Source organism: Phocoena phocoena, chromosome 4 (assembly GCF_963924675.1).
Source record: "Phocoena phocoena chromosome 4, mPhoPho1.1, whole genome shotgun sequence".
Taxonomy (NCBI): Eukaryota; Metazoa; Chordata; class Mammalia; order Artiodactyla; family Phocoenidae; genus Phocoena; species Phocoena phocoena.
The window spans coordinates 50,075,887-50,101,428 of NC_089222.1; the positions used below are offsets into that span (position 1 = coordinate 50,075,887).

At 42.9% G+C, this 25,542-nt stretch overlaps 1 protein-coding gene across 1 annotated transcript in view; it reads right to left on the reverse strand.

Moving 5' to 3' along the window:
* The window catches only part of SLC7A14 (solute carrier family 7 member 14), a 120,153-nt gene that overhangs the window by 35,666 nt on the left and 58,945 nt on the right, over positions 1-25,542 (reverse strand). The window contains exons 3-4 of the mRNA XM_065876198.1: positions 3,514-3,750; positions 1,721-1,938 (exon numbers count right to left, since the gene is read on the reverse strand). Of these exons, the coding sequence (XP_065732270.1) occupies positions 1,721-1,938; positions 3,514-3,750 (455 nt within the window). The remainder of the gene's footprint in view (positions 1-1,720; positions 1,939-3,513; positions 3,751-25,542) is intronic.

Below are 25,542 nucleotides of genomic sequence, written 5' to 3' on the forward strand. Positions count from 1 at the left end.
CAGCAGGCAGTGGGTAAATTCTAACTCCTTCCTCCTGTCATGATCACTGTTGCTAACCACACAATGTGCACATAAAAACATCTAAGATTTTATTCTGTTTTTGCAAACATTTGGTTGTCGTTAGTTTTACCACTTGATAGATGAGAAAACCTGAAAGCACAGAAGTTAACTGTTGGCCAAAGTCTCGTAGTAGGTCCATGACCCAGTAATTTCTTACATTGTTAAGAAAATGGTGAGAACATTTTCATGTGCTATGATGAAAATGCAGTTGAGTTCTGGGAAAACATTCTTTCTTTTTCATTATTACAATTTGTTGTTTTCTTATTTGATAGGAAGGGAACGATTTGTATCATAAGAAAATATAGACTTGGGAATCCAGAATGGGGTTAACAGTGTTTCTTTGTCTCTTCTTCTGGTTTTAACCAGTTTTAGGATTTATTCACTTCAAGAGGGAGGGATGAACTCTGCAGAATTCTTACTGATAAGCAGAAGACTAGAAATCTTGGCTTAAATTGCTTCCTTGCTTGTTTCTCTGCATTGAACAGCGTGGCATGGTTTAGAATACACAGAAGTTATTTTGAGTGTTCTCCAAGAGCTATTTCTGGTCCCTGGACCTCTTGGAGGAAAACCAGTGTAAGCAAAACCTACAAAAGCAAAACTGGTGGAATCCTGGACTTGCTTCTGTCACTGATTCTGGGTGGGTGTGCCTCTCCCAGCCTCAGTTTACTTACCTATTAAGTGAGGGGATGGGACCAGGTGACCTCTGTGATCCCTTCTAACTCAAAATTCTCTGATTTATATTCTACTCTTTGAAAAAAAGAAGAATGAGCTGGTGAATTTTACCAATAAATCCATAAAGTAAGCATTTTTAGTCGTGCTAGAGAAAGAATCCAGGTGCGACTTAGAACTAGTACTTCTCAGTATAAAGAATTTGCCACTCGGACCTTCCCATCTTTCTTTAGCATAAACCACACCATCAGGTCACAGGGATGAGATCTGAAAATGTCCTTTTGGTCCAGCGCACTCTCTTGCCAACCCACAGACCACACCAGGTGGGCTTCTCTGCTCTCAGACCCCAGCAGAACTCTCCACCTTAGGTCAAATGTTGGGATTAGATTTGAAAACTGTTCTTTTCTTTTTCCATACCCAGGCAACACTCATGCTTTCCTCACCCGCCCACTCTCCCAGCCTCCTTTACTGCCTTCTGTATTTACAGACTGTCTGAATAGACTGTAGAGAGATTCTATAGGCCTGAGCTGTTCATGTACAGGCTATGGAGTCAGACAGTCCTGGCTTTGGGTCCTGACTTGAGCACTTACACTGTGTGCTTAATAGCAAGTCATTTGACCTCTCTGAGTGTGAGTTTTTTTCATCTGTAAGACCAGAATGTAAATATCCTCCTTGCAAGGTTATTAGGAAGGTTAAATGAGATACTATATGCAGAGCACTTAGTGTAATATTAGGTATATTGCAAGTGACCAAAACTTCAAGTCTATTATTGTTTTCCACATAAAATAGGATCTCAAATGTTTGTGAAACAAATAAATAAAAAAGAACCTCTTCTTCAGAGCATTCCAATTAAATTCAGATAAAAGGTGATGAAAAGAGTGCCATGAAGGTTATGAGACAAGCAGCATTTTCTTGAAAGTATGTCTCAGACTGTCACAGGGTGGAAGGCAGAGCGTGCAACAGGTACACTGGGATTTAGGAATGAACTCACCCCTGACCAGCCGTGGGGCAAGAACTGGCCCTCAGACCAGTATTTCCCATTGATGAAGAAGCAGCCTGCAATCATGATGAACACCCACACTGCCAGGTTCAGCACATTGAGTACGTTGTTGAAGCCCACAGAATTCTTCACCCCCAGTGCGACAATGATGGTGACGATGACTGCGATCACCAAAGCCAGAAGGTCCGGGTATGATTGTTTTCCTTTCCCTAGAGTGGAAAGACATGAGCTAATATTGTCCAGGGAGAAAAAATCCCAGGTCTACCCCGGTGCATCTGCACTCAGCTCAGAGAAAGGTGGTCAGTTTGTTACGGAGGGAGAAGGAACTGTGTGTGTGCGTGAGTGTGTGTTCGCCTCCACTGTGGTCCACAGGTGTCTGTTTGCAAATGGGAAGGTTTTGGTATATAGGTGAGGCGGCCTAATATCCTGGACCAAAAATTGGGACACATGATATGACAATTACAGCAGTGCCTATGGAACCATCGCATGAAACATCCAAAGTCAGGACTGTCCCAGGACATCCAGATGTATATATGGATCTGACATGTTATTTGAACTGTTTTATCTTCACTGTTGTTTAGTTTATAGTCCATACATTTCTCTTTGTTAGCAAATTTAGAAATACGTGTCTTTGAAAATTATTGGAAGAAGGGTGTTCTTTCCGTTTGAGTGAATGTGGTTGTGGAGAAGGTGGCCGGGGAACATGCCCCGCCTTTTTTGGTCTTGTCTGTTGGCCAGTGGACTCCTGCCCTCTATAGAATGGAGACGGCACTGCCTCAGCAGTCACGCTCCTGGATTTCAGCTGAACCCTTGCCTGTAACCAGCTGTGTGGCCTTGGGCAAGTGCCTCCTTTCTCCGGACCTCATCTGTAAAGTGAAAGGGCGGGCTACCTGATTTTGGAGGACACTTTCAGACCTAAGATTCTATGAAATCATTATACTGAGAAAATGTGGTCTTCATATTTTTTATCTTCTCATGGTATCTAGGTGCTCAGCATTTTGGTCAGTTCTTCTGAGATAGGGGCACCAAAGTCAAATGACTTGCATGCAGCCACTGAATTAGTCCCTGGAAGTTCTGGGGCAAGACCCCAAAGCCTCCTCATCTACTGTTTAGCTTCCCTTGAATGTAAAGGGATAGTCAGACATCAGGATGGAAAGTGGGTGGTAAGTGAGGCTCAGAGCCTGAAGTGTCAAGGTATTTGTTATGTGAGCTTCTGATTATTTAGTATTCACTCATTTCGGTTACTCATCCATTCTGTTTCTTTTAGAAATATATTTGCTTATTTAAAAATTAATGCCTGCTTATTTATGAAAAATTTTTAAAATGTTCTAAGGAAACCACTGGAGAAGTTCCTTATAGTTCTGTTTCCTGTATTAGTTTTATTTTTATATAGTTATTAACATGATGCACGTCCAGTTTGTATCCTTTGTCATACAGCATCGCATCAAAAACATATTCCATGCTATTACAGCAGTCTTCCTGGTCTTCCTTTTAATTGCTAGCTCTGTAATATGCTGCCCTAGTTTATGTAATCACTGTAGAATATTTAAGCTGTTTCTAATGTTTTGTTATTATAAATAAGGCTGTGATGAACATCTTTTCATATAAAGCTTTTATGGAAACTAGAATAATTTCCTTAGGATAGATTCAGAGGGGAATTACTTGGCAAAAGGAGATGTATTAAGGCCCTGGATACATTTTGCCAAATTGCATCCTGAAAGCGGAACCCATTTATTTGGCACAGCAAGTTTGCATGTTGGGGTTAGAGTCTGTGGCAGTCTCACCCAGGCCGTTGAGGGTTCCCACGCTGTCCGCCATCCGGCGGCTGACCGTGTGGTTGGCCAGAGAGTCAAACATGCTGCTCAGAGCGCTGGCGCCGGCCGCGGTGCCAATCAGGTACTCCAGGATCAGGTTCCAGCCGATGAAAAACGCCACAAACTCCCCGACAGTGACATAGCTGTAGGTGTAGGCCGACCCAGTGGTCTTGGGGACGCGGACTCCAAACTCTGCATAGCAGACACCTGCATGGGACACACACATGGATGATGGATTTCAGGAGATGAGCTAAACTTCTGGTGGTTAACCATCTTGGGTAGAAAATACTGGAAATCTCTGGGATCTTAGAACAAATAGGCAAAGTTTTATATAAATGAATCAATTCAAAGTTCTAATGTGTTCCAGCTTCACTTCTGGAAAACTTTTTAACCTGAATGAATGCCAGAACTAATTCTAAGGAACTATTAGAAGCTGATCTTTTTCATTAGGAAAACTCCCGGTTATTGTATGTGTCTCTGTCATTGTTACTTAGGTGTCAAGATATCCCGAGTGAACATGGATCTAACTCATTATGACCCCACAATTGATGGCACCAGGGTTAGATTATGCTAGCATTCTTCTCTTTCATTTTTACCTGTTACAAAAGATGTTCCTCATTTGAGAGTGATGCCTCAAGCAACCCTCGAAAATCCTGTACTATACTGGCGGGTGGGTGGGTAATAACAATGCAAATATAAATAAATGACTAGTTATTAACTAGGAAATTTAGCACATACAAAAGATAATTTAATGAACACTTTTAGAGTGCCTACTGTGTGCTTGGGAAGGTGCCAAGTGCTGGGACTAAGAAAAGACAAGTAAGGCAGGGCCCTGCCTTCAAAGGGAGCTATCCCAGGAAATCAGCTTACATCGTAGGCTGTATAAGCTCAATAATCCAGAGACGTATAGGAACAAGGGGAGCAGAGATACGGCACGTGCCTCAGCTGGTTTTGAGGTATACGGAGGAATTAATTGCACTCAGAAGGTAGAACATGAGGCAAAGACATGGTGGGGAGAGACAGTAGTATGAAGCTTTGGGTGGAGTGGGATGTGCCTGGGGAGGCTGGAGAGGCAAGCAGAAGTCGTGTGTTTTCCAAAGTGGGTCAGGGCCGCCTTCCACCAGAGTCATCTGTTGAATTGTAGTTTTGGGAGATGGAGACCTGGAATCTGCATTTTAACAAGCTCCCCACTTATATTTGAGAAACACTGATATATTGCCTCATTTTTTTTGTTTTATAGAATTAGAGATCAAATTAGAAAGAGACAGGGAATACACCAAACTTCTGGAAGTTGGGAGAATATTCTACATTGTACTAGGAACTCTGGATTTGGGGCCAATGGGTGGGGTACCAAGTGGAAGGACAGACATAAGACAGCTTGGAGGAAACACACCAGGAGTGGGATATAGGAGGAGGTAGAAGGGAATTCAAAGTAAACTTTACTTTCAGTCCCAATTTTGTTAAGAGCCAATCTTGAGGTTCTCTCATCACAAATCAGGGAAAAGTTGTCCACTCTTTTGTGACTAAAGAGAACAAGTTTCTTCTTCTTTTTTTTTTTTTTTTGGCGGTATGCGGGCCTCTCACTGTTGTGGCCTCTCCCGTTGCGGAGCACAGGCTCCGGACGCACAGGCTCAGTGGCCATGTGTGGGATCTTCCCGGACCGGGGCACGAACTCGTGTCCCCTGCATCAGCAGGCGGACTCTCAACCACTGCGCCACCAGGGAAGCCCTCTTCTCCTTTTGAAGGGAGTAAAATCAATGCAAGGAAGCAAAAAGAGAGATGTCAAAAACATGGACACAATGAATGATTAAATGTGATGCACTGTCTCTTTTCCTTCCACTCAGTGGCATCAGTGTCAGGGCGTCCATGTGGAAGGAGCACTGGACCAGCTGGGCTGCCCTCTTGTCTTGACTCTACCTTGAACCTGTGTACCCCTAAACGTTGTTTCCTTCCTTGTAAAGTAAAGGAATTAGGCTGGGATGCTGTCTTAAGTGTCTTTCTACTCTGACAATCTAAGATTCTATTGTTATATGGAATTTTGCTACAAAATATATTGAACATAATTTTCTTTTAGTTACTGTATTGTCCTGTATTATGGAGATGCTCTCAAGGCTAGCAAAGCTGTTTGTCCCTACCTTGAATGGCCTAGGCTGCTACTTATTTTGAATTTCTATGTCATCCCCCTTCCCTCCACATTGTAAAATAATTTTCATCCACTTCCTGGAGGTCAGACTCTCAGTTGTTTCTTCTTGTTGCTGTCGCAAGGCTTACATGGAGCAGTCTGACCTCCTCCTATTCTAAATTGCTGCTTCCAAACACCTGATGTTTAAATTCTTAGGGTGAGTCTAAAATTAAGAGGAAGTGGTGTCAGATGGAAGGCCTGAGGAACTCTATAAGGAAAGTATAGAATGTGTAAGTGCTTAGTGTGAGACCTGGTGATATTTTCTTGGATGCTTGGCAGACTTGTGTAACTTATGTGTTCTTTTCTCCTGAAGGGAGTTGAGTTTGCACATAGAGTAGGTTTCTTTTTAAGTGCAGTATAAGGAAGAGCTTAGGAGGTAACTAACTTACTCTCTGTAGTGCAGGATCCACATCTTTACCCAATAATTCTTTTTTTATGTTTATTTATTTATTTTTTTCTTATTAGTCATCCATTTTATACACATCAGTGTATACATGTCAATCCCAATATCCCATTCAGCACACCCCCGCCACCATCCCCGCCGCATTCCCCCCTTGGTGTCCATACGTTTGTTCTCTACATCTGTGTCTCTATTTCTGCCCTGCAAACTGGTTCATCAGTACCATTTTCTAGGTTCCACATATATGCGTTAATACACGATATTTATTTTTCTCTTTCGGACTTACTTCACTCTGTATGACAGTCTCTAGATCCATCCACATCTCTACAAATGACCCAGTTTTGTTCCTTTTTATGGCTGAGTAATATTCCATTGTATATATGTAGCACATCTTCTTTATCCATTCGTCTGTCGATGGGCATTTAGGTTGCTTCCACGACCTGGCTATTGTAAATAGTGCTGCAATGAACATTGGGGTGCATGTGTCTTTTTGAATTATGGTTTTCTCTGGGTATATGCCCAGTAGTGGGATTGCTGGGTCATATGGTAATTCTATTTTTAGTTCTTTAAGGAACCTCCATACTGTTCTCCATAGTGGCTGTATCAATTTACATTCCCACCAACAGTGCAAGAGGGTTCCCTTTTCCCCACACCCTCTCCAGCATTTGTTGTTTGTAGATTTTCCGATGATGCCCATTCTAACTGGTGTGAGGTGATACCTCATTGTAGTTTTGATTTGCATTTCTCTAATAATTAGTGATGTTGAGCAGCTTTTCATATGCCTCTTGGCCATCTGTATGTCTTCTTTGGAGAAGTGTCTGTTTAGGTCTTCTGCCCATTTTTGGATTGAGTTGTTTGCTTTTTTAATATTGAGCTGCATGAGCTGTTTATATATTTTGGAGATTAATCCTTTGTCTGTTGATTCATTTGCAAATATTTTCTCCCATTCTGAGGATTGTCGTTTCGTCTTGTTTGTAGTTTCCTTTGCTTTGCAAAAGCTTTTAAATTTCATTAGGTCCCATTATTTTTGTTTTTATTTCCATTACTCTAGGAGGTGGATCAAAAAATATCTTGCTGTGATTTATGACAAAGAGGGTTCTTCCTATGTCTTCTTCTAAGAGTTTTATAGTGCCCAGACTTACTTTTAGGTCTTTAATCCATTTTGAGTTTATTTTTGTATATGGTGTTAGGGAGTGTTCTAATTTCATTCTTTTACATGTAGCCCTCCAGTTTTCCCAGCACAACTTATTGAAGAGACTGTCTTTTCTCCATTGTATATCCTTGCCTCCTTTGTCATAGATTAGTTGACCATAGGTGTGTGGGTTTATCTCTGGGCTTTCTATCCTGTTCCGTTGATCTATATTTCTGTTTTTGTGCCAGTACCATATTGTCTTGATTACTGTAGCCCTGTAGTATAGTCTGAAGTCAGGGAGTCTGATTCCTCCTACTCTGTTTTTTTCCCTCAAGACTGCTTTGGCTATTCGGGGTCTTTTGTGTCTCCATACAAATTTTAAGATTTTTTGTTCTAGTTCCATAAAAAATGCCGTTGGTAATTTGATAGGGATTGCATTGAATCTGTAGATTGCTTTGGGTAGTATAGTCAGTTCACAATATTGATTCTTCCAATCCAAGAACATGGTGTATCTCTCCATCTTTAATTTCTTTCACCAGTGTCTTATAGTTTTCTGCATACAGGTCTTTTGTCTCCCTACGTAGGTTTATTCCTAGGTATTTTATTTTGGTTTCAGTGGTAAATGGGAGTGTTTCCTTGATTTCTGAGTTTTCATTGTTAGTGTATAGGAATGCAAGTGATTTCTGTGCATTAATTTTGTATCCTGAAACGTTACCATATTCATTGATTAGCTCTAGTAGTTTTCTGGTGACATCTTTAGGATTCTCTATGTATAGTATCATGTGATCTGCAAACAGTGACAGTTTTACTTCTTCTTTTCCAATTTGTGTTCCTTTTATTTCTTTTTCTTCTCTGATTGCTGTAGCTAGGACTTCCAAAACTATGTTGAATAACGGTGGTGAGAGTGAACAGCCTTGTCTTGTTCCTGATCTTAGAGGAAATGCTTTCAGTTTTTCATCATTGAGAATGATGTTTGCTGTGGGTTTGTTGTATATGGCCTTTATTATGTTGAAGTAGGTTCCCTCTATGCCCACTTTCTGGAGAGTTTTTATCATAAATGGGTGTTGAATTTTGTCAAAAGCTTTTTCTGCATCTATTGATATGATCATATGGTTTTTATTCTTCAGTTTGTTAATATGGTGTATCACATTGATTGATTTGCATATATTGAAGAATCCTTGCATCTCTGGGATAAATCCCACTTGATCATGGTGTATGATCCTTTTAATGTGTTGTTGGATTCTGTTTGCTAGTATTTTGTTGAGGATTTTTGCATCTATATTCATCAGTGATATTGGTCTGTAATTTTCTTTTTTTGTAGTATCTTTGTCTGGTTTTGGTATCAGGGTGATGGTGGCCTCATAGAATGAGTTTGGGAGTGTTCCTTCCGCCGCAATTTTTTGGAAGAGTTTGAGAAGGATGGGTGTTAGCTCTTCTCTAAATGTTTGATAGAATTCACCTGTGAAGCCATCTGGTCCTGGACTTTTGTTTGATGGAAGATTTTCAATCACAGTTTGAATTTCATTACTTGTGATTGGTCTGTTCATATTTTCTATTTCTTCCTGGTTCCGTCTTGGAAGGTTGTAGTTTTCTAAGAATTTGTCCATTTCTTCCAGGTTGTCCATTTTATTGGCATAGAGTTGCTTGTAGTAGTCTCTTAGGATGCTTTGTATTTCTGTGGTGTCTGTTGTCACTTCTCCTTTTTCATTTCTAATTTTATTGATTTGAGTCTTCTCCCTCTTTTTCTTGACAAGTCTGGCTGATGGTTTGTCAATTTTGTTTGTCTTCTCAAAGAACCAGCTTTTAGTTTTATTGATCTTTGCTATTGTTTTCTTTGTTTCTATTTCATTTATTTCTGCTGTGATCTTTATGATTTCTTTCCTTCTACTAACTTTGGATTTTGTTTGTTCTTCTTTCTCTAGTTCCTTTAGGTGTAAGGTTAGATTGTTTATTTGAGATTTTTCTTGTTTCTTGAGGTAGGCTTGTATAGCTATAAACTTCCCTCTTAGAACTGCTTTTGCTGCATGTCATAGGTTTTGGATCATCGTGTTTTCATTATCATTTGTCTCTAGGTATTTTTTGATTTCTTCTCTGATTTATTCAGTGATGTCTTGGTTATTTAGTAATGTATTGTTTAGCCTCCATGTGTTTGTGTTTTTTACAGTTTTTTCCCTGTAATTGATTTCTAATCTCATAGCGTTGTGGTCAGAAAAGATGATTGATATGATTTCAATTTTCTTATATTTACTGAGGCTTGATTTGTGACCCAAGGTGTGATCTATCCTGGAGAATGTCCTGTGTGCACTTGAGAAGAAAGTGTAATCTGCTGTTTTTGGATGGAATGTCCTATAAATAGCAATTGAGCGTATCTGGTCTATTGTGTCATTTAAAGCTTGTGTTTCCTTATTAGTTTTCTCTCTGGATGATCTCCATTGGTGTAAGTGAGGTATTAAAGTCCCCACTATTATTGTGTTACTGTCGATATCTTCTTTTATAGCTGTTAGCAGTTGCCTTCTGTATTGAGGTGCTCCTGTATTGGGTGCATATATACTTATAATTGTTATATCTTCTTCCTGGATTGATCCTTTGATCATTACGTAGTGTCCTTCCTTGTCTCTTGTAACATTCTTTATTTTAAAGTCTATTTTATTGGATAGGAGAATTGCTACTCCAGCTTTCTTTTGATTTCCATTTGCATGGAATATCTTTTTCCATCCCTTCACTCTCAGTCTGTATGTGTCCCTAGGTCTGAAATGGGTCTCTTGTAGACAGCATATATATGGGTCTTGTTTTTGTATCCATTCAGCAAGCCTGTGTCTTTTGGTTGCAGCCAAATTTAATCTCTTCACGTTTAAGGTAATTATCGATATGTATGTTCCTATTACCATTTTCTTAATTTGGGTTTTTTTTTTTTTTGTAGGTCCTTTTCTTCTTTTGTGTTTCCCACTTAGAGAAGTTCCTTTAGCATTTGTTGTAGAGCTGGTTTGGTGGTGCTGAATTCTCTTAGCTTTTGCTTGTCTGTAAAGTTTTTTATTTCTCCATTGAATCTGAATGAGATCCTTGCTGGATAGAGTAATCTTGGTTGTAGGTTCTTCCCTTTTATCACTTTAAGCATATCATGCCAATCTCTTCTGTTTTGTAGAGCTTCTGCTGAGAAATCAGCTGTTAACCTTATGGGAGTTCCCTTGTATGTTATTTATCATTTTTCCCTTGCTGCTTTCAATAATTTTTCTTTGCCTTTAATTTTTGCCAATTTGATTACTATGTGTCTTGACATGTTTCTCTTTGGGTTTATCCTGTATGGGACTCTCTGCGCTTCCTGGACTTGGGTGGCTATTTCCTTTCCCATGTTAGGGAAGATTTTTGACTATAATGTTTTCAAATATTTTCTCGGGTCCTTTCTCTCTCTCTTCTCCTTCTGGGACCCCTATAATGTGAATGTTGTTGTGTTTAATGTTGTCCCAGAGGTCTCTTAGGCTGTCTTCATTTCTTTTCATTCTTTTTTCTTTATTCTGTTCTGCAGCAGTGAATTCCACCATTCTGTCTTCCAGGTCATTTATCTGTTATTCTGCCTGAGTTATTCTGCTATTGATTCCTTCTGGTGTATTTTTCATTTCAGTTATTGTATTGTTCATCTCTGTTTGTTTGTTCTTTAATTCTTCTAGATCTTTGTTAAAGAATTCTTGCATCTTCTCAATCTTTGCCTCCATTCTTTTTCCGAGGTCCTGGATCATCTTCACTATCATTATTCTGAATTCTTTTTCTGGAAGGTTGCCTACCTCCATTTCATTTAGTTCTTTTTCTGGGGTTTTATCTTGTTCCTTCATCTGGTACATAGCCCTCTGCCTTTTCATCTTGTCTATCTTTCTGTGAATGTGATTTTTGTTCCACAGGCTGCAGGATTGTAGTTCTTCTTGCTTCTGCTGTCTGCCCTCTGGTAGATGAGGCTATCTAAGAAGCTTGTGCAAGTTTCCTTGGGAGGGACTTGTGGTGGGTAGAGCTGGCTGTTGCTCCGGTGGGCAGAGCTCAGTAAAACTTTAATCCGCTTGTCTGCTGATCGGTGGGGCTGGGTTCCCTCCCTGTTGGTTGTTTGGCCTGAGGCGACCCAACACTGGAGCCTGCCGGGCTCTTTGGTGGGGCTAATGGCGGACTCTGGGAGGGCTCACGCCAAGGAGTACTTCCCAGAACTTCTGCTGCCAGTGTCCTTGTCCCTTGGTGAGCCACAGCTGCCCCCTGCCTCTGCCGGAGACCCTTCAACGCTAGCAGGTAGATCTGGTGTTCAGTCTCCTATGGGGTCACTGCTCCTTCCTCTGGGTCCCGATATGCACACTACTTTGTGTGTGCCCTCCAAGAGTAGAGTCTCTGTTTGCACCAGTCCTGCCGAAGTCCCGCAGTCAAATCCCACTGGCCTTCAAAGTCTGGTTCTCTAGGAATTCCTCCTCCCATTGCCAGGCCCCCAGGTTGGGAAGCATGACGTGTGGCTCAGAACCTTCACTCCAGTGGGTGAACTTCTGTGGTCTAAGTGTTCTCCAGCTTGTGAGTCACCCACCCAGTGGTTATGGGATTTGATTTTATTGTGATAGTGCCCCTCCTACTGTCACACTACAGCTTCTCCTTTGTCTTTGCATGTAGGGTATCTTCTCTGGTGAGTTCCAGTGTCTTCCTGTCGATGATTGTTCAACAGTTAGTTGTGATTCCGGTGTTCATGATAGAGGGAGTGAGAGCATGGTCTTCTACTCCACCATCTTGAACCGATCTCTGTATACCCAATAATTCTTATATTCTATGGGCTTCTTCTCTCCATCCTTCTTTACCACCTGATAATGTACAAGGCTTATAAGTAGAATTTGTGCAAGGAATGCTTTTGAAATGGGCATCAGTTTGATTGCAAATTTAATTTGGAGAGCCAGTATTATGAAGTTTGGGTAGTCAAAGTTCTCTCCTTAATATTTGATCTGACAAATTAAATTAAAAAGTGTCCAATTCACCATCAGAACCCACTGACCAAGGGTAATTAGCGAAGAGTCAAGTCTTCTTTAGGTCTTGTGAAGGGACCTGCCCCTTGATCTCCTGGATTAGAGGAAGAGGCCCTATGCTGTGCACGGTGCAGGAACGTATAGAATCTTAGTCACTCATTTCCCCAAACCTGATTGGATCCTGATGACTACAGTTTGGGGAGAACAGTGGGACAATCAATTAGCCACTAACCATGTAAGACAATTTCTGCTACCATAAATCATTCTTTGGGACACATTCTCATTTTGAACACATTGTGAGGGGTTTTATTTTTGAAACCTTCTGATTCATTTGTATGCCGGAATCCAAGCTTTTGGTGGACACTAGAAAGTTTACAGCTTGTCATTGAAGCTCAGTGGTGAGGAATGAGTGATTTCAACCCCAAGTATCCTGGAAAAAAACTGGAAAATGTTGTCAGTCATTCATGTTTGTTTCAACTATCTCATGTGTAATAGAGACACATTCAAGGGTATCTTTCTAATTTCAATGAGAAATAAAAACAACAGAAAGGGAAGCCTTGTTTTTCATCCTAGATTATGTGGTAACCGAGTGTCCAAAGGCAAGTTACTTACCTCACATGGGTAAAACGAGGGGGTCAACTAGATGAGCTTCAGGCTACCTTCTCATGCTATTGTTCTTTGGTTTTACAGCTAGAAGCAACTCTTAATCATTTGGGTCAATGGGGGAAACCCTGTAGGAAATACTGCAAGCCACTAGTCTTGGGAAATGTAGTACTGCCTCCTAGAGGAAATTCTGGAAATCTTTGAGGGTGTCTGTGGTTCACATGATTATTGTGGGCACTCATGGCATTAAATGGGTGGGAGCCTGGGCTGTTAGACATTCTGCAGTGTGTGGGACTGTCCCACCGAATGAGGCATTGTCCTGTGTCTTACATGATTCCGAAGGTCCCAGTGGACATTCATGTGAGACAAAACCTGTTTATGATTTCTGAGCTTGAATCTATCTTCATTTTACATATTAACACAAAGCATTTTTTTGGTATGGTTTTATATACATTGAATTTTCCTGGGATGTAACGACTGGGTAAACTGAGGGACAGTCATAATTTGTCTCAAAATTTACCAGGAGTTGCTCATCATTTGGGAAAACCACATCAGCAGCAGCTCAAGACTCATGGTCTTTGAGCACCAAACAGCACGCCTATGTGAAGGTACATTTGTAGCAGTTGCATTCATAGTGGTTCTACAAATGACGGCAGGCAACCGATGACTTTGTTGTGTCCCCTAATGTACTTATGCCCCAGGATTCACATGCTGATATATTATTTTTATCAGAAATTACTCTTCTTTCATTTGTCTTCTATACAGAGGACATGGTGACTTTTTTTTTTTAAAGTTAGTGTTTAGGAAGGTAACATTATCTCTAGTTTGCTTTGCAGAACAGTAGAAAAAGAATTGCAGTGTATTTATCATCTAAAGTTGATTTGGTGTACTAGGATGGAGAATCACTATTCTAAATGTGAGAGAAGTCTATAAACAATCTCTACTCAATTTAGTAAGGCATTTCAAAAATTTCTTGCCCCAGAGTTACCTTCCCAATCATATTTGCCTTATGCTATTATCAAAGTGACTTTGCATTCCTTGGCTATTCATCAAGTGGTTGGAGAGGGAGAGGCATATTGATTCCAAAAGTATAACCGTGTAGGTGGAGAAAATCAATAGAGAGTACAACGTCGGGGTGCAGATGGCCATCAGCGAGTGGCAGCATGCTGCAGAGAACATGATGGAAGTTTTCCCATTAGGGTTGTTCAGAGATGGCAAGTCCTCGAGCAGTATGGAGGATTCATTTCTGCAGGACTAGAGAGAATAGGAATGGTTCCTCATAGCCTGCAACTCTGATATCCTTTTCGGTTATCTACCTCTTAAGTATATTGTAAACATACCCCTGTTCTCATTTTGTAATATCCCTAGTGTTCTGTTTTATTTCCATACCTAGAACTACTTTTGCTTAAATTGAGTAATTCCCAGCCTGAAGAGCAGTCAAACTTAGGATTTACACATTGAAAAGTGGGTTGGGACAAGATACCAGAAGATTCCATATTTGAAACATTCTCTATCAGTCCCTTTGTGAGTACCCCAAATGTGTGATTTGAGGTTCAGAAAAGTTTGGTTCCTTTCAGTGTGAATTTCTTTTTAACTCCAAGAGTCTATGGTCCTATCATATATAGGTATAATAGGCCAGGTTAGATACTCCCAGGGAGCCTACGAACAATATTGAACTTTCTAAACTTGTACCTAAGACAGCGCTGCCCAAGGGTTAAGATGATCACTACATGTTCCTCCCTGTCTAATGTCATCCTGTCATTCACAGCCTGCCCACCCTGGTTCTCTAGTACCTTCTCAGGACCAGGAAGCAAAGATTCTCCACCCTAAGAGGGTGTAAAGGAGAGAGATCCCGCTGGCGGTAGGTGAAAGGTAGAGAAGGGTTTCTCCACTTGAGAAATACATTTCCCTCTTCCTTCCACCAAAGAAAGCCATCAGACAAATAAGTACTTTTTAAAAGTGTACTTGGGCCTGGGAAGATTAAATCTAGTGGTTATTTACACCTGACCACCAAGTACTCTACTCAGATAAAGAGAGGTTTTCCCATTACCATGTAGTTTAACATATTGACTAATTCCCTAACTTACTTATCAGCGTATTTACTGATTTCCTGAATAACTTCGGACTTCCTAAATTTCCTTCCTTTAGTGCCTACTAAATCAGGCACTGTGGTGAGTATCAGAGACTTAAACGGAAAGTAAGGCAGGTCTCCTGACGTTGAAGCGTCTATATTCTAATCGGGAAAGAGCTTAATAACCAGAAGATTCCACGCGGCTGGTACGTAACGTTGTAGGGTATTTATGAGGTGCTCTGGGAGCCCCGTGGGGCGAGTGTGGTTCTGAGGGAGCACGGTTCTCTGGTTGCCGGGGAAGTGGGGAAACGAAGTGGGGAGGCTATTGAGTTGCATCTTGAAGGGTGAGCTGGGCTTTCCCAGGCAGAACAAAATGGGAAAGGGGGGTCTCAGGCAGATGAAAGGACACAGCTGGAATGACGTATAGGCTGCTTTGGGGATTGAAGATGATGAGTCTGCAGAGATGGACTGGGGTCAAGTGTTGAGGGAGCGGGACCTGGGTAATAGGTTGGGGGAATCTAGCAGAAAAGGACCGTATGGTTCATCCACTATAGTCGTCAAGCTTTCTCTTGGTTGTAAAACCCACTCTGCCCACAAAGTCTTATTTGAGAGCTTAATACATAAATAAGTGAAAGCAGGGTGCTCTGTCTGAGGAGAGAGTAGGAGACCTGAGGCTGGTCTGCCCGGGATCTCCCGCATCCCACGCCTCCCCAGAGCTTTTGACTATCCTCTGAGGACCCACAGGCTGTACTGAGCGCATGGTGGGGGAGGGGTATCAGCTGCGCATCTGGGTGGTTTTCTTACTTGATAGAGGATGCAACCGAGCCCCAGACCTGAAGCTGCATATTCAGGTTATGACAGAGCAGGGGCTAGAATGGAAGTCTCCTGATAGCCAGTTCTAGGAGCTTTCCAATTCATTCATTCATTTATCTGAAACATTTATAAGGTGCCATCTTGATGCATCTATGTTAGATTTTAGGGACTTAAAGGTGAATAGGAAGAATACAGTTCCTTTTCCGTGGGTCTTATAGTCTAGTGGCGAGGACAGACCAGAAAAGCAACAATTACAAGAAAACAAGAAAGGAGATATTAGTTGTAGGGAGTGGGGGAAAGTGCATGGGCTGCTTTAAAGAACTGCAACCCTGAGTTCTGAAGTGAGGTGTTCAGAGAGCCAGAAGGACTGTCCATAGAGAAAAGGGCGTCAGGAGGTACGAGAAGGAGTGGAGAGGAGCGTCCAGGAAAACAATTAGCCAGCTCTGCAGTTTCATTCAGGCCTCTGGGATCAGTCCCAGCCTGTGTGTTGCTCAGAGGAGCCTGCCTGGGGTGACTGGCCACAGGCCACAGATGACAGGCCTGATTGGTTGTTTTGAACGTGTTGTATTGGTCAGCGATGCCTTGTCCATGAAGTCAGTTCCTCCTGAGTGCCAATTATCGTCTGTCTCACAGACCCAGGAAGGAGTCAGCTGTTGGATGACGCCAGTGCAACTCACCACTTAGACCCAAACATGTCTTTAAGGATGTCCTCACCAAAGACGGCATTTTGCTGAGATCGTTGTTACCCATTTCCTTCTCATTTTCTTAGTCTTCTTAAAATATCTCTGTTCCATTAATCAATTCACAGCAGGGCTATATGTGTTGTATATACTGATATCGTTGCTAGTACTGCTAGTAGGTTGGGAGTGGGGTATAAGGAGAAATCACAGGACCCTAGAGAGAAGTAGAGTGTGAGTTCTCTTGGAAACATTTGTGTTCTCTGCAGCACTGAATTCCAGATGGTGGTAATGAAGTATCCCCATCATCACTGTCCCCTTTGAGAAGCACGTTGCTGGATTCTGAGAAACATCTATTCAGCCCCCTGTGACCCTGCACCAATGTCCTCTTCCCAATGCTCTTGATCAGCCAAGAAAATTGTGGGTTTCTTTTTCAGGGAGTAATCCATCAGGCTCTCTCTCCCTCCCACTTCGACCGTCTCTTCTACCTGAGTAACCTTGGTCACTCCATCACCTGTCAGTGAAGCCCAGGCAATATTTACAAATGCATCTGGAAGAAAAGCAGTCTGTCTGGGAACGCCATAATTTTTCTGCCAAAGCGGGTCCCAGGTGGACAGTAAAAGCCTGTGTTTAGGGAATGGATGACATCTTCAATCAGGGTGTGTGTGACACTATTACTTACTGAACCTGACAGGCCTCCAATTAAAGTTGGGTAGGAAGCAGAGAACTGGAAAGTTCCCCAACCTGCTGCACCAATATATCAACATATAAACAGGAAGGAAAGAAGCTGTCCTCATAGTCAGAGAAGTGACTCCCAAAATAGGTCAAGGAAGTTTATTAATTTACTTATGAAATAAGACCAGACTATGTGCTTACTCTCTTGTCTAGATCTCCCGTTTGAAAATATTTTAGAGGTTATTGGAAGGTACAGTTTTCATAACATGATGAATTCCAGTATCATATTGTCTGGTCATGCTATTGTTAATATCATCATTAGTGTACATTAATTGTATTGCTTTATCAGTGATAATGAAGATGGTAATAATAATAATAAAGATCATATGGTTGCTTTCAACTGAAAAATTCACAGGGTTAGCTTTTCCTGAGTCCATCTTCTGGCCCAGGTTGGTCCCTCTTCATTGCTGAGATGGCAGGTGGGCTAGAACTGCCCTTTTTTCTGCTCATAACATTTTTATGTAGGTGACCTTGGGTTAACATCAAAGAGAGCCTTGCAGGGGAAAAGATGTTACAAAAGGGAAAGACACATGTGTTGGGGCATCTACCTATGGTAGGCCCGTTGTACATGGTTCCTCATCTGATGCTCAGGTAAGGTGCGAGGGAACGTTGGGGCCTCCATCAGCAGCCCCTCTTTGCTTTAGGAGAAGCCGTGAGGTGTCATAGAAGACACACAGCCTCTGGAGAGAGACCCAGAGAGTGCTTATAACAATTAAATGAGATAATGCACACAGATCACTTTGCCCAGTGCATCGCACAAAGTGAGTGCTTGGTAAATGGCAACTAGAACTATTACTAACTGTGGCTTTGAGCGACTCACCCAATTCACTGACCCTTAGTTTCTCCATCTGGAAACTGGCGATGGCGATGCCTACTGTGCAGGTTGTCACGGCCAGGCACTCCTCCAACGGGAGTTATGGCTGTTACTGCAGTTGAGGAAAAGGATATCAGAGAGCTTTACTTAGCAGTAGCTTCTGGAGTGTCTATGCAGGAGCCTTTGCCTCGTAGATGGGATAAAAGAGATTAGAAACAAGTATTGTTGGCTGATGGTTTTAGAGACTCAGCATTGGCAGAGAAGTCATCTAGAATCTAGACCAAGCCCTATGTGTGCTTGATTCACTTCTAAGTCGAAACCTGGATAATTTTCTTTTTAGGTTCTTAATCTTTAATCTAGAAACATCTGTTCTTTTCCACAAATCCTGTTAGAAATTGTGAGGGTGAAGAGAAAGTTCCCAGTTTCTTGTTCAGCCTTTCTTTATGAGACCTACTGCCCCTCGTCCAGATGACTCTGATGACTGAGCCATAAAGGCTTTGTGCGGAAAGGCAAGGAGGGCAGGCACTGAAGTGACAGCCAGTCAAAGATTTTCCAGCTCATCTCTCCAGGAGTAGGCAGTGCCCCCGTTTCTGAAGCAGAGGAAAGTCGCACTGACAGAGATGACAGTCCTAAGAAGCTTCTGTGAGGGGACCAGGCCATCACCCCCTTGCCCTGAGAATTTAGTGGGCAGGACTAAAAGAGAGTGCTAAGAGAACACACCTGAGCCCTTGTGTGGCCTCCTCAGCCCATTTGACAATCACTTGGGACCAGGTTCCCCTGGGACAGGCTGCGTTCTTGGCAGATGCCCGGGAGGGTGAGACCCAGAGAATCTCTCGTGGGCCTGGATCTGCTCTCAGTGGAGGACCTTCCCAGAGACATGAGAAACCCCTCCTAAAAGGGGTGCCGTCTTGACTTTTTTCCAAAATGGGCCAACATGCAGAGAGGGAGGACTGGAGACTCAGGATTCAGGAAGTTGTTAGAGAGAATCTTCTGGGTGTGGGGATTTGGTTACAGCTCCTAATTCTTTCTATTATAGTTCTCCTCCCTCCTGGGATACAAACATGTACCACTTTCACCTCCCTCCCTCTCCTTTGCCCTTTCTACTCTCCAGCCCACAAACTCTAGAAGAATTTGGCCTTCTGTAGGGCATAAGTATGAAGTTTGTATTTTAAGGAGTGAGTGTTGCTGCCTACTGGTCCATGAGGATGGAAGGATGGAGTGCATGGTAAACAGTACTGGGGCACAGCTGACCAGGATCTGGGGTAACTGTTTTTCCTAGATTCTCACCTAGATGGTCCTAATGGATTGCTTCCAACTGGACAGCCCCTACCAAATGCAATAGCAATGGTGGGATTTTAGCTGACTTTTCTACAAGACAACTCCGGTGAATGGAACAGTGAATCGCTTGGATATGTTGGTGGCTTCTTGACAGAGGCATGCCCTCCAAGGAGAACACTGAGTGCTTTTGACATGATTTATTGTGTCGAGTGCTCTCATAAATAAAACATGCTTAGAGGTGTTTGCAAAGGAGCAGGCATTTGTATCTATGTTTTATACGTAAGAGAAATTCATTGCATTGTTTATTTTCTTTAAAAAGCCTCAGAAATTATAAACTGGGGTATTTGTAAATAGAGTCTCTAGATAAATAACCAAGGACTATCATTGAATTTATTACAGAATAGGAAATTCCTGAAGAGTTGATAGGATATAAAGATATATTTATGTGTGCATGTGTATACGTACATATTTATGTAAATGTATACATATATTTATATGTTTTCAACTACTTTGCAAGGGACTTTGAGGACCAGGTCTATGTAAATGGCCAGTGGTGAAGTAGAGTATGAAATGTTTGTGATGCGTGCTAGCAAATCATTGCTTTTCATGCACATACAGCTACCCATGGACACTCAATAAACACAGGCACAGACTGTGTCTAGGATGAATGCATTTCTTGGGTTGTTAAATCAGAGTTTCACTTTACTGCTTGCCGTTCTGTCTTTTGCATGCCAGCTCTACCCTTTGTCTTACGGTGTTTGTCTATGCTGTACCCCAGAAATCGGCAGCTTCAGTCCACAGGCTGTCAACCCGAAAGGCCGTTTATCAGCGTCCCTGCCGCTTGGGACACCAGTGCCTACACCTTCTTCAGCTCCATGTGTAGGAATATATTCTTCCTTCAGTTTCACTCCTCCCCCTCTGCCTGCATTTTTCTTTCTCCATTATTGCTTTTGATCTCTCCATCTCCATCTGACTGTAGCCGTTTAACAAAGTTCTGCCCTTTGTTCTTTTCTCTTCATACCCCCTTTGCTTGGGTGACCTCACCCCCTTTGCTTGGGTGACCTCACCCCCTTGCCAGGGCTGGTGGAATTTGCCGGGGTCGGGGCGGTGGCCTCCCTGATTCACTCGGCTGGCCATGGGCCCTTAGCACCAGCCTCTGTGACCTGGCAGTGTGAGGAGGGGCACCGAGTGGGGCAGGGTGTTCAGAGCTGATGGCTGGCGCATGCAGAGCTCCTGAGCTGCTGTGGCCAGCCAGTTAGACTCTGCACGTAGTCTGCCTTTCCCCAGAGCCCCAAGGGCAGGAGCTGGTGCTGGGAGTAACTCCTCTGTGAGTTTCCATGAGCACTCCTGTCTCAGATGCTTATCCTTGCTTGTGCCTGACTCACCTCTAGCCTCTGTTTTAGTGCACAGAATGGAGGCTGCTTAAATATCACTTGTTCAGAGAGAGAGAGTACTTTGCACTGGTACCCTGTTTAATTTCCATGGAGCCCTTACCACAATTTGTAATTCTCTTATATGCTTATTTACTTGTTTTCTGAGGCACAGCTTTTTTGTATGTTTTGCGGCACAGCTTGTTTGAAGGGGACTGTCCCTGTAGAGATGAGAGTTCCTCTTGGGCAAATACCTTCAGGAACAAAAGTATGCTTTTTGCCCAGGGTTTATCTGGAGAAAGGGTGAGTAGGAGGCGGGTCTGAGTCTTTTACTAGGTGTGCGCTGAGGGGCTTCAGAATCTGAACCAAGGCCTGCTCATTTGCACTAAGAACGAACCTAGCCTCGTTAGGTTGGAGATCTGGCCAGCAGTAGTGGTAGTAGGGATAAAAATAAGAGCAAACATTACTAAACATTTACTGTGTGCACCAGCTCTACTGAGCACTTTACATACTCGATCTTAATCTCACAAGATAGAAAGGATGCTGAGGCCATCATTATTCCATTTACAGAGAATGAGTCCAGGATCTAGACAGGTTCTCAGGACTTGCCAGTATTTTCCACTTGACAGAATACACCTAGAAGATGACGTTTGTACGGATGTGGGAAGGAGGTCACGTGTAAAGGGACGAGGCTGTTCACAGGTAGCGGTGAGTAGCCTTGGGCCTCTCCCACCTCCTGCTGCCCTGAGGGCTGAGGGAGCAGTACCTTGGCACACCTATAATTTTTGGCAACCTGCTTGGGAAGCTCTAGGTTAAGTACATTTTTCAAATTGCACAGGTAGTAAATGGCCGAGCAGGGCTTGAAGTGAGGTAGATCGGCTCTGGGACTAATTGCTCTGATGCTGCCTGGTGCTCCTCTGCTACGTGGTGTTGGGATGTGTGTGTGGGGAGTCGAGGCATTGGACCTTTCTTACAAATCTTTCCACTCCCTAAGTTCTATTTTTCACCCTAACTCACACAGGCAATCTAATCTGAACTCTTCATTGTGCGTAGGAGGAAATTGAGGTCGAGAGACGTGAATGACTTGCTCCAGGGTCCTGAGCTGCTGAGGGACAGAGCTGGAACTAGATCCCAGGTGTCCTGACTCCTGACCCAGACCCTTTGTCTCTTGCAGCTCTCATGACTATTTCACGTGTGCCTGTCTTGTTTCTTTGCATCGATTGATGCCAAGCCCTTTGTCTTGGAGTTCTTTCCTGTCTTCTGCGGCACCCTGCCACGCTGAGCCCAGAGCCGGCGGCCAGTCCCTCTCACAGCTGTGCTGGGGGCTCTCGGTATGCACTGTCCACCCCAGCAAGTGCTGGAGAAGATATCAAAGAAGCCCAGTTTCTCCTGGGTTTGCTGGAGGAAACTCATTTTCACAATCAGCAATTTGAGAAACTTGCATATTTCTATTAAATTGTGCTCACCTTTTCTGAACTGGTAACTGACATCCTTCCTACAGGGCTGTCAATCCAGCCCCACGTAGAAGAGCTACATGCACTTCACAACACCCTTCTCAGGGCTGACAGGTGACAGAAAGCCGCTGAGCTTAGAAGTCATTTTCCTGACCTGGGTTACAGAAGTTTTGAGCTGGAAAAGTGCTCTCCTAATCAATGGAATCGAATGAGCTACAGGCTCTTTTGAAACCCTAATAAGAATGAGGGTTTCCTTGATTCATTCGATTCTTGCTGGCGAGTTTTTAAATTTTTTGAGGGGGTGTGTCTGCCTGGAGCAACATGGTGGTAACAGTCTCTGGAGCAGGCAGAATCGAATTTAGACTTGCCTTTTGCCGCTGACTGCTTCGTTGCCCCGGACAAGTCACCCATCCCCCGCAAGCCTCAGTTTTGTCATCTGCTAAATGGATCTGACAATGGTACTTATTTTGTAGGATTTGTTGAGAAGATTGTGCAACTGGTGTTCAGCTAGTGCCAGGCATGTTACCAGTGCTCAGTGGCTTAGCTATTATGATCGGGCATACTACAGGAAAGCTACTATCACCTACCAGGGAGGCTGAGAGGATTAAATGAGGTAGTATATGCATGGTGCCCAGGGCACAGAATTTGCCTAATGATAATAAAAACAATAGTAATAATAATAGTAATGACTAACATTTACTGAGTGTTTACTAACTTCTGTCTTAGAGACTTTAAAACATCAGGGGCAGGTGCTATCATTATTAAGATTTCAACCTACAGCTGTGTATTTAGACAGTATTTTGGAGAGCTAGTCTTCAATAAGCTTGGAGACTGCCCTGAATTTGTTCATCTTTGCATTTCCTCTCTACCCTCTCACCCACTTTGCATTTCTGCCTCTCCCACCCCACCAGTGTGGTTAAGAGCAGTTCTCAGATATATTTAAGGGAACAAATAAATGGAAGTTTGTGGAATGAATGAGTGATCTTAGGTCATTGAAAATAGGTTGCAGAAGGGCCAACCCTTCTGGTGGTCACCTCTCAGGTCTGGCTTCAATTTGGGGAGGGGAAAATGGTCTGTTCTGAAAAACAAAGAAACTCACCAGGCTATCTAAATAGATCCTAAATATTTAGCGATCTTCCTCGGCATGAAAATCCAACCTGAGATGAACACCGGAACGAGCAGACTCTGTTTAAACTTTGCGAAGTTCTGCAGAACGAGCCCAGGGAGGCGGTTGGAAGCCTCGTCGATGGGAAAGAGCTCTGTTCCCCTTACCGCCTCTCCAGGGACTCAGTTACCAGGGTTCACCTAATGTTGGTTGAGAAGATGCTAAAGAACAAGTGAGGGTGGCAGGAAACACAATGATCAACCCTAGTGCTGAGCCATAAGCTTAGAGTGCCAAGAAACGTACGACTCGGTGTGATGGGCCTTTATTGCCTTTTAGACCGTTTCATCCATTGCAATTTATTAATCCCCATCTAATGCGAAAGAGTGTTTTGCTTTAAAGATATCAGAGGCAGCTTGCTGAAATGGAGGAGCGTGCGTTTTGGAGTCCTGCAATCTTAGATTTGAGTTCTGGCTCTGCCAGTAAATATATGCCTGCTTCTTGGGAAGTTACTTTAACCTCTGACCCCCTGGCTTCTCATCTGAGGGCAGAACTAAAATCACCCCGCCCTGCACTGGCTTGGTGGGGATGGAGAGGAGGCGCTACACTAGAGCACCGTATGCAGTGTTCTGAACACAAAGATTAGTTTACTGTACCTCGTGGTGTTCTGTGGCGGGGCTCTTTACTAGAGTTTTCTGTTTCTGCCTTCACTTTCTTTCACCAGGATGGTATTGTAAATCCATTGTTCAAATGACATTATCTCAAAAACGTTCTCATTTGTTATGTGCCTTTTCTCAGCTAGAAAGAGCATTTATCCTTCTCCCTCACCCTCCCTCATCCAGCCATGCCCCAATCCTCTTCTCCATCCCAGGCTTCCTCCATTTCAGGGCCTAGAGCCCCGTAGTCTCTTGCCTGTTCTGTACAATACGCACATAGCCAGATTCCCACCTCTGTCCTCTCCCCACTGTGTTACTAAAATACGGATCTCGTCACACCACTGAACTTCTCAATGACTACAGAATGATCTCTAACCTTCCTGCCCTGGCCCCCAAATCCCTCCTTCTAGAGCTCACTTTGTTTAAATGAATGATCCTGGTGGACCATTTTGGTTAGGGGATGATAGTCTTTGGAGAATGGCCAGGATGAACTTGGAGGGTGATAGAAAGATATGTAGACTGCTCTGGATAAGATACGAACAAGAGTTTTAGGGCTTGACAGCAAGCAGGTGAGGGAGCAGAAGGTCAGTTTAAAGGAGGAAGGCTGCCCATCAATGGGGCTGGAGGCTGAAGTCAAGAAGAACAGAGGGTTTGTGGACATTCTCTAAAGCCAGGGAGAACTGGAGTAGCCTGTATTGCATCGTAAGCTTGCTGTCTGCTGGGACAGACTGCATTGTATCTCCTATCTCTGGCCCAAACTTGCCATAAAGTTCACTGCACATACAGCTTTACCTTGCTGTTACTTGGAGGACAGGAGGGGCTGGGGTATCATCTAGTTGGATGATGAAGTGAAGAAAAGGGAAGAAGCCAATGAAACATGGAGTGGAGACAGAGACTCTATGGAAGCAGAGATTCAGAGCTGGAAGAAGTAAGCTTCACAACTCTCTAGGTTTATTGAGGGAGACTCTAGATTTTCTGATTGTACATGACTGGGAATCAGAACAAATTTGATTTAAATGTTTCAGAACAACTTGACCTCAGCAAACTGGAGGGCTTAGGGGCTATACATCGATTATAGATGTGGCAGTGACAGCTAGTTTTCCTTTTCTTTACCACCAATAGAACCCCTATAATACTTGGGTGGGTAATGTACCCAGTCAGAAGACTACATTTCTCAATCTCACTTGCTGTATCTTAAGTGTTCAGGTTTTAAGCAATATAAATGGAAGTTAGAGGAAAGGATTTATGAGAAAGCTTCTTTAAAAAGGGACAGAAATGTGGGAAATGACCTGCCTCAACTTCCTGTTTCTTTCCTGCCTTCCAAAACTCAGACAAATTGACTGGAGCTACAGCAGCCATCGTGGATCTTGCAGTCACCTTGAGGATGGAAGCCAAGTATCCAGATGGTAGACCAGAAAGATCAAGGGGCCTGATTACCCATGACTGCAGAGCCGCAGTAGTGGCCTCCCTCCAGGCTTCTGTTGTACAAGAGAGAAGTGAAATTATCTTTCATTTTTAGTTTTCTGCTGTATCAACTGAACCCAATCCTAGTCTGCTAATACAGTAGCAGAGTGATTATGAGAGGGCTCTGGAGTCAGACTGCTTTCACTCTGTTCCTTGCTCTGTCACCTCTTAAACAAGAGCCTTAAACCAATTCCCAGAGGTTTCAGAAGCCTCCTTTTTCTCATCTGTAATATGAGGAAAATAACGCCACTTACACATGGGGTTGTTGTGAA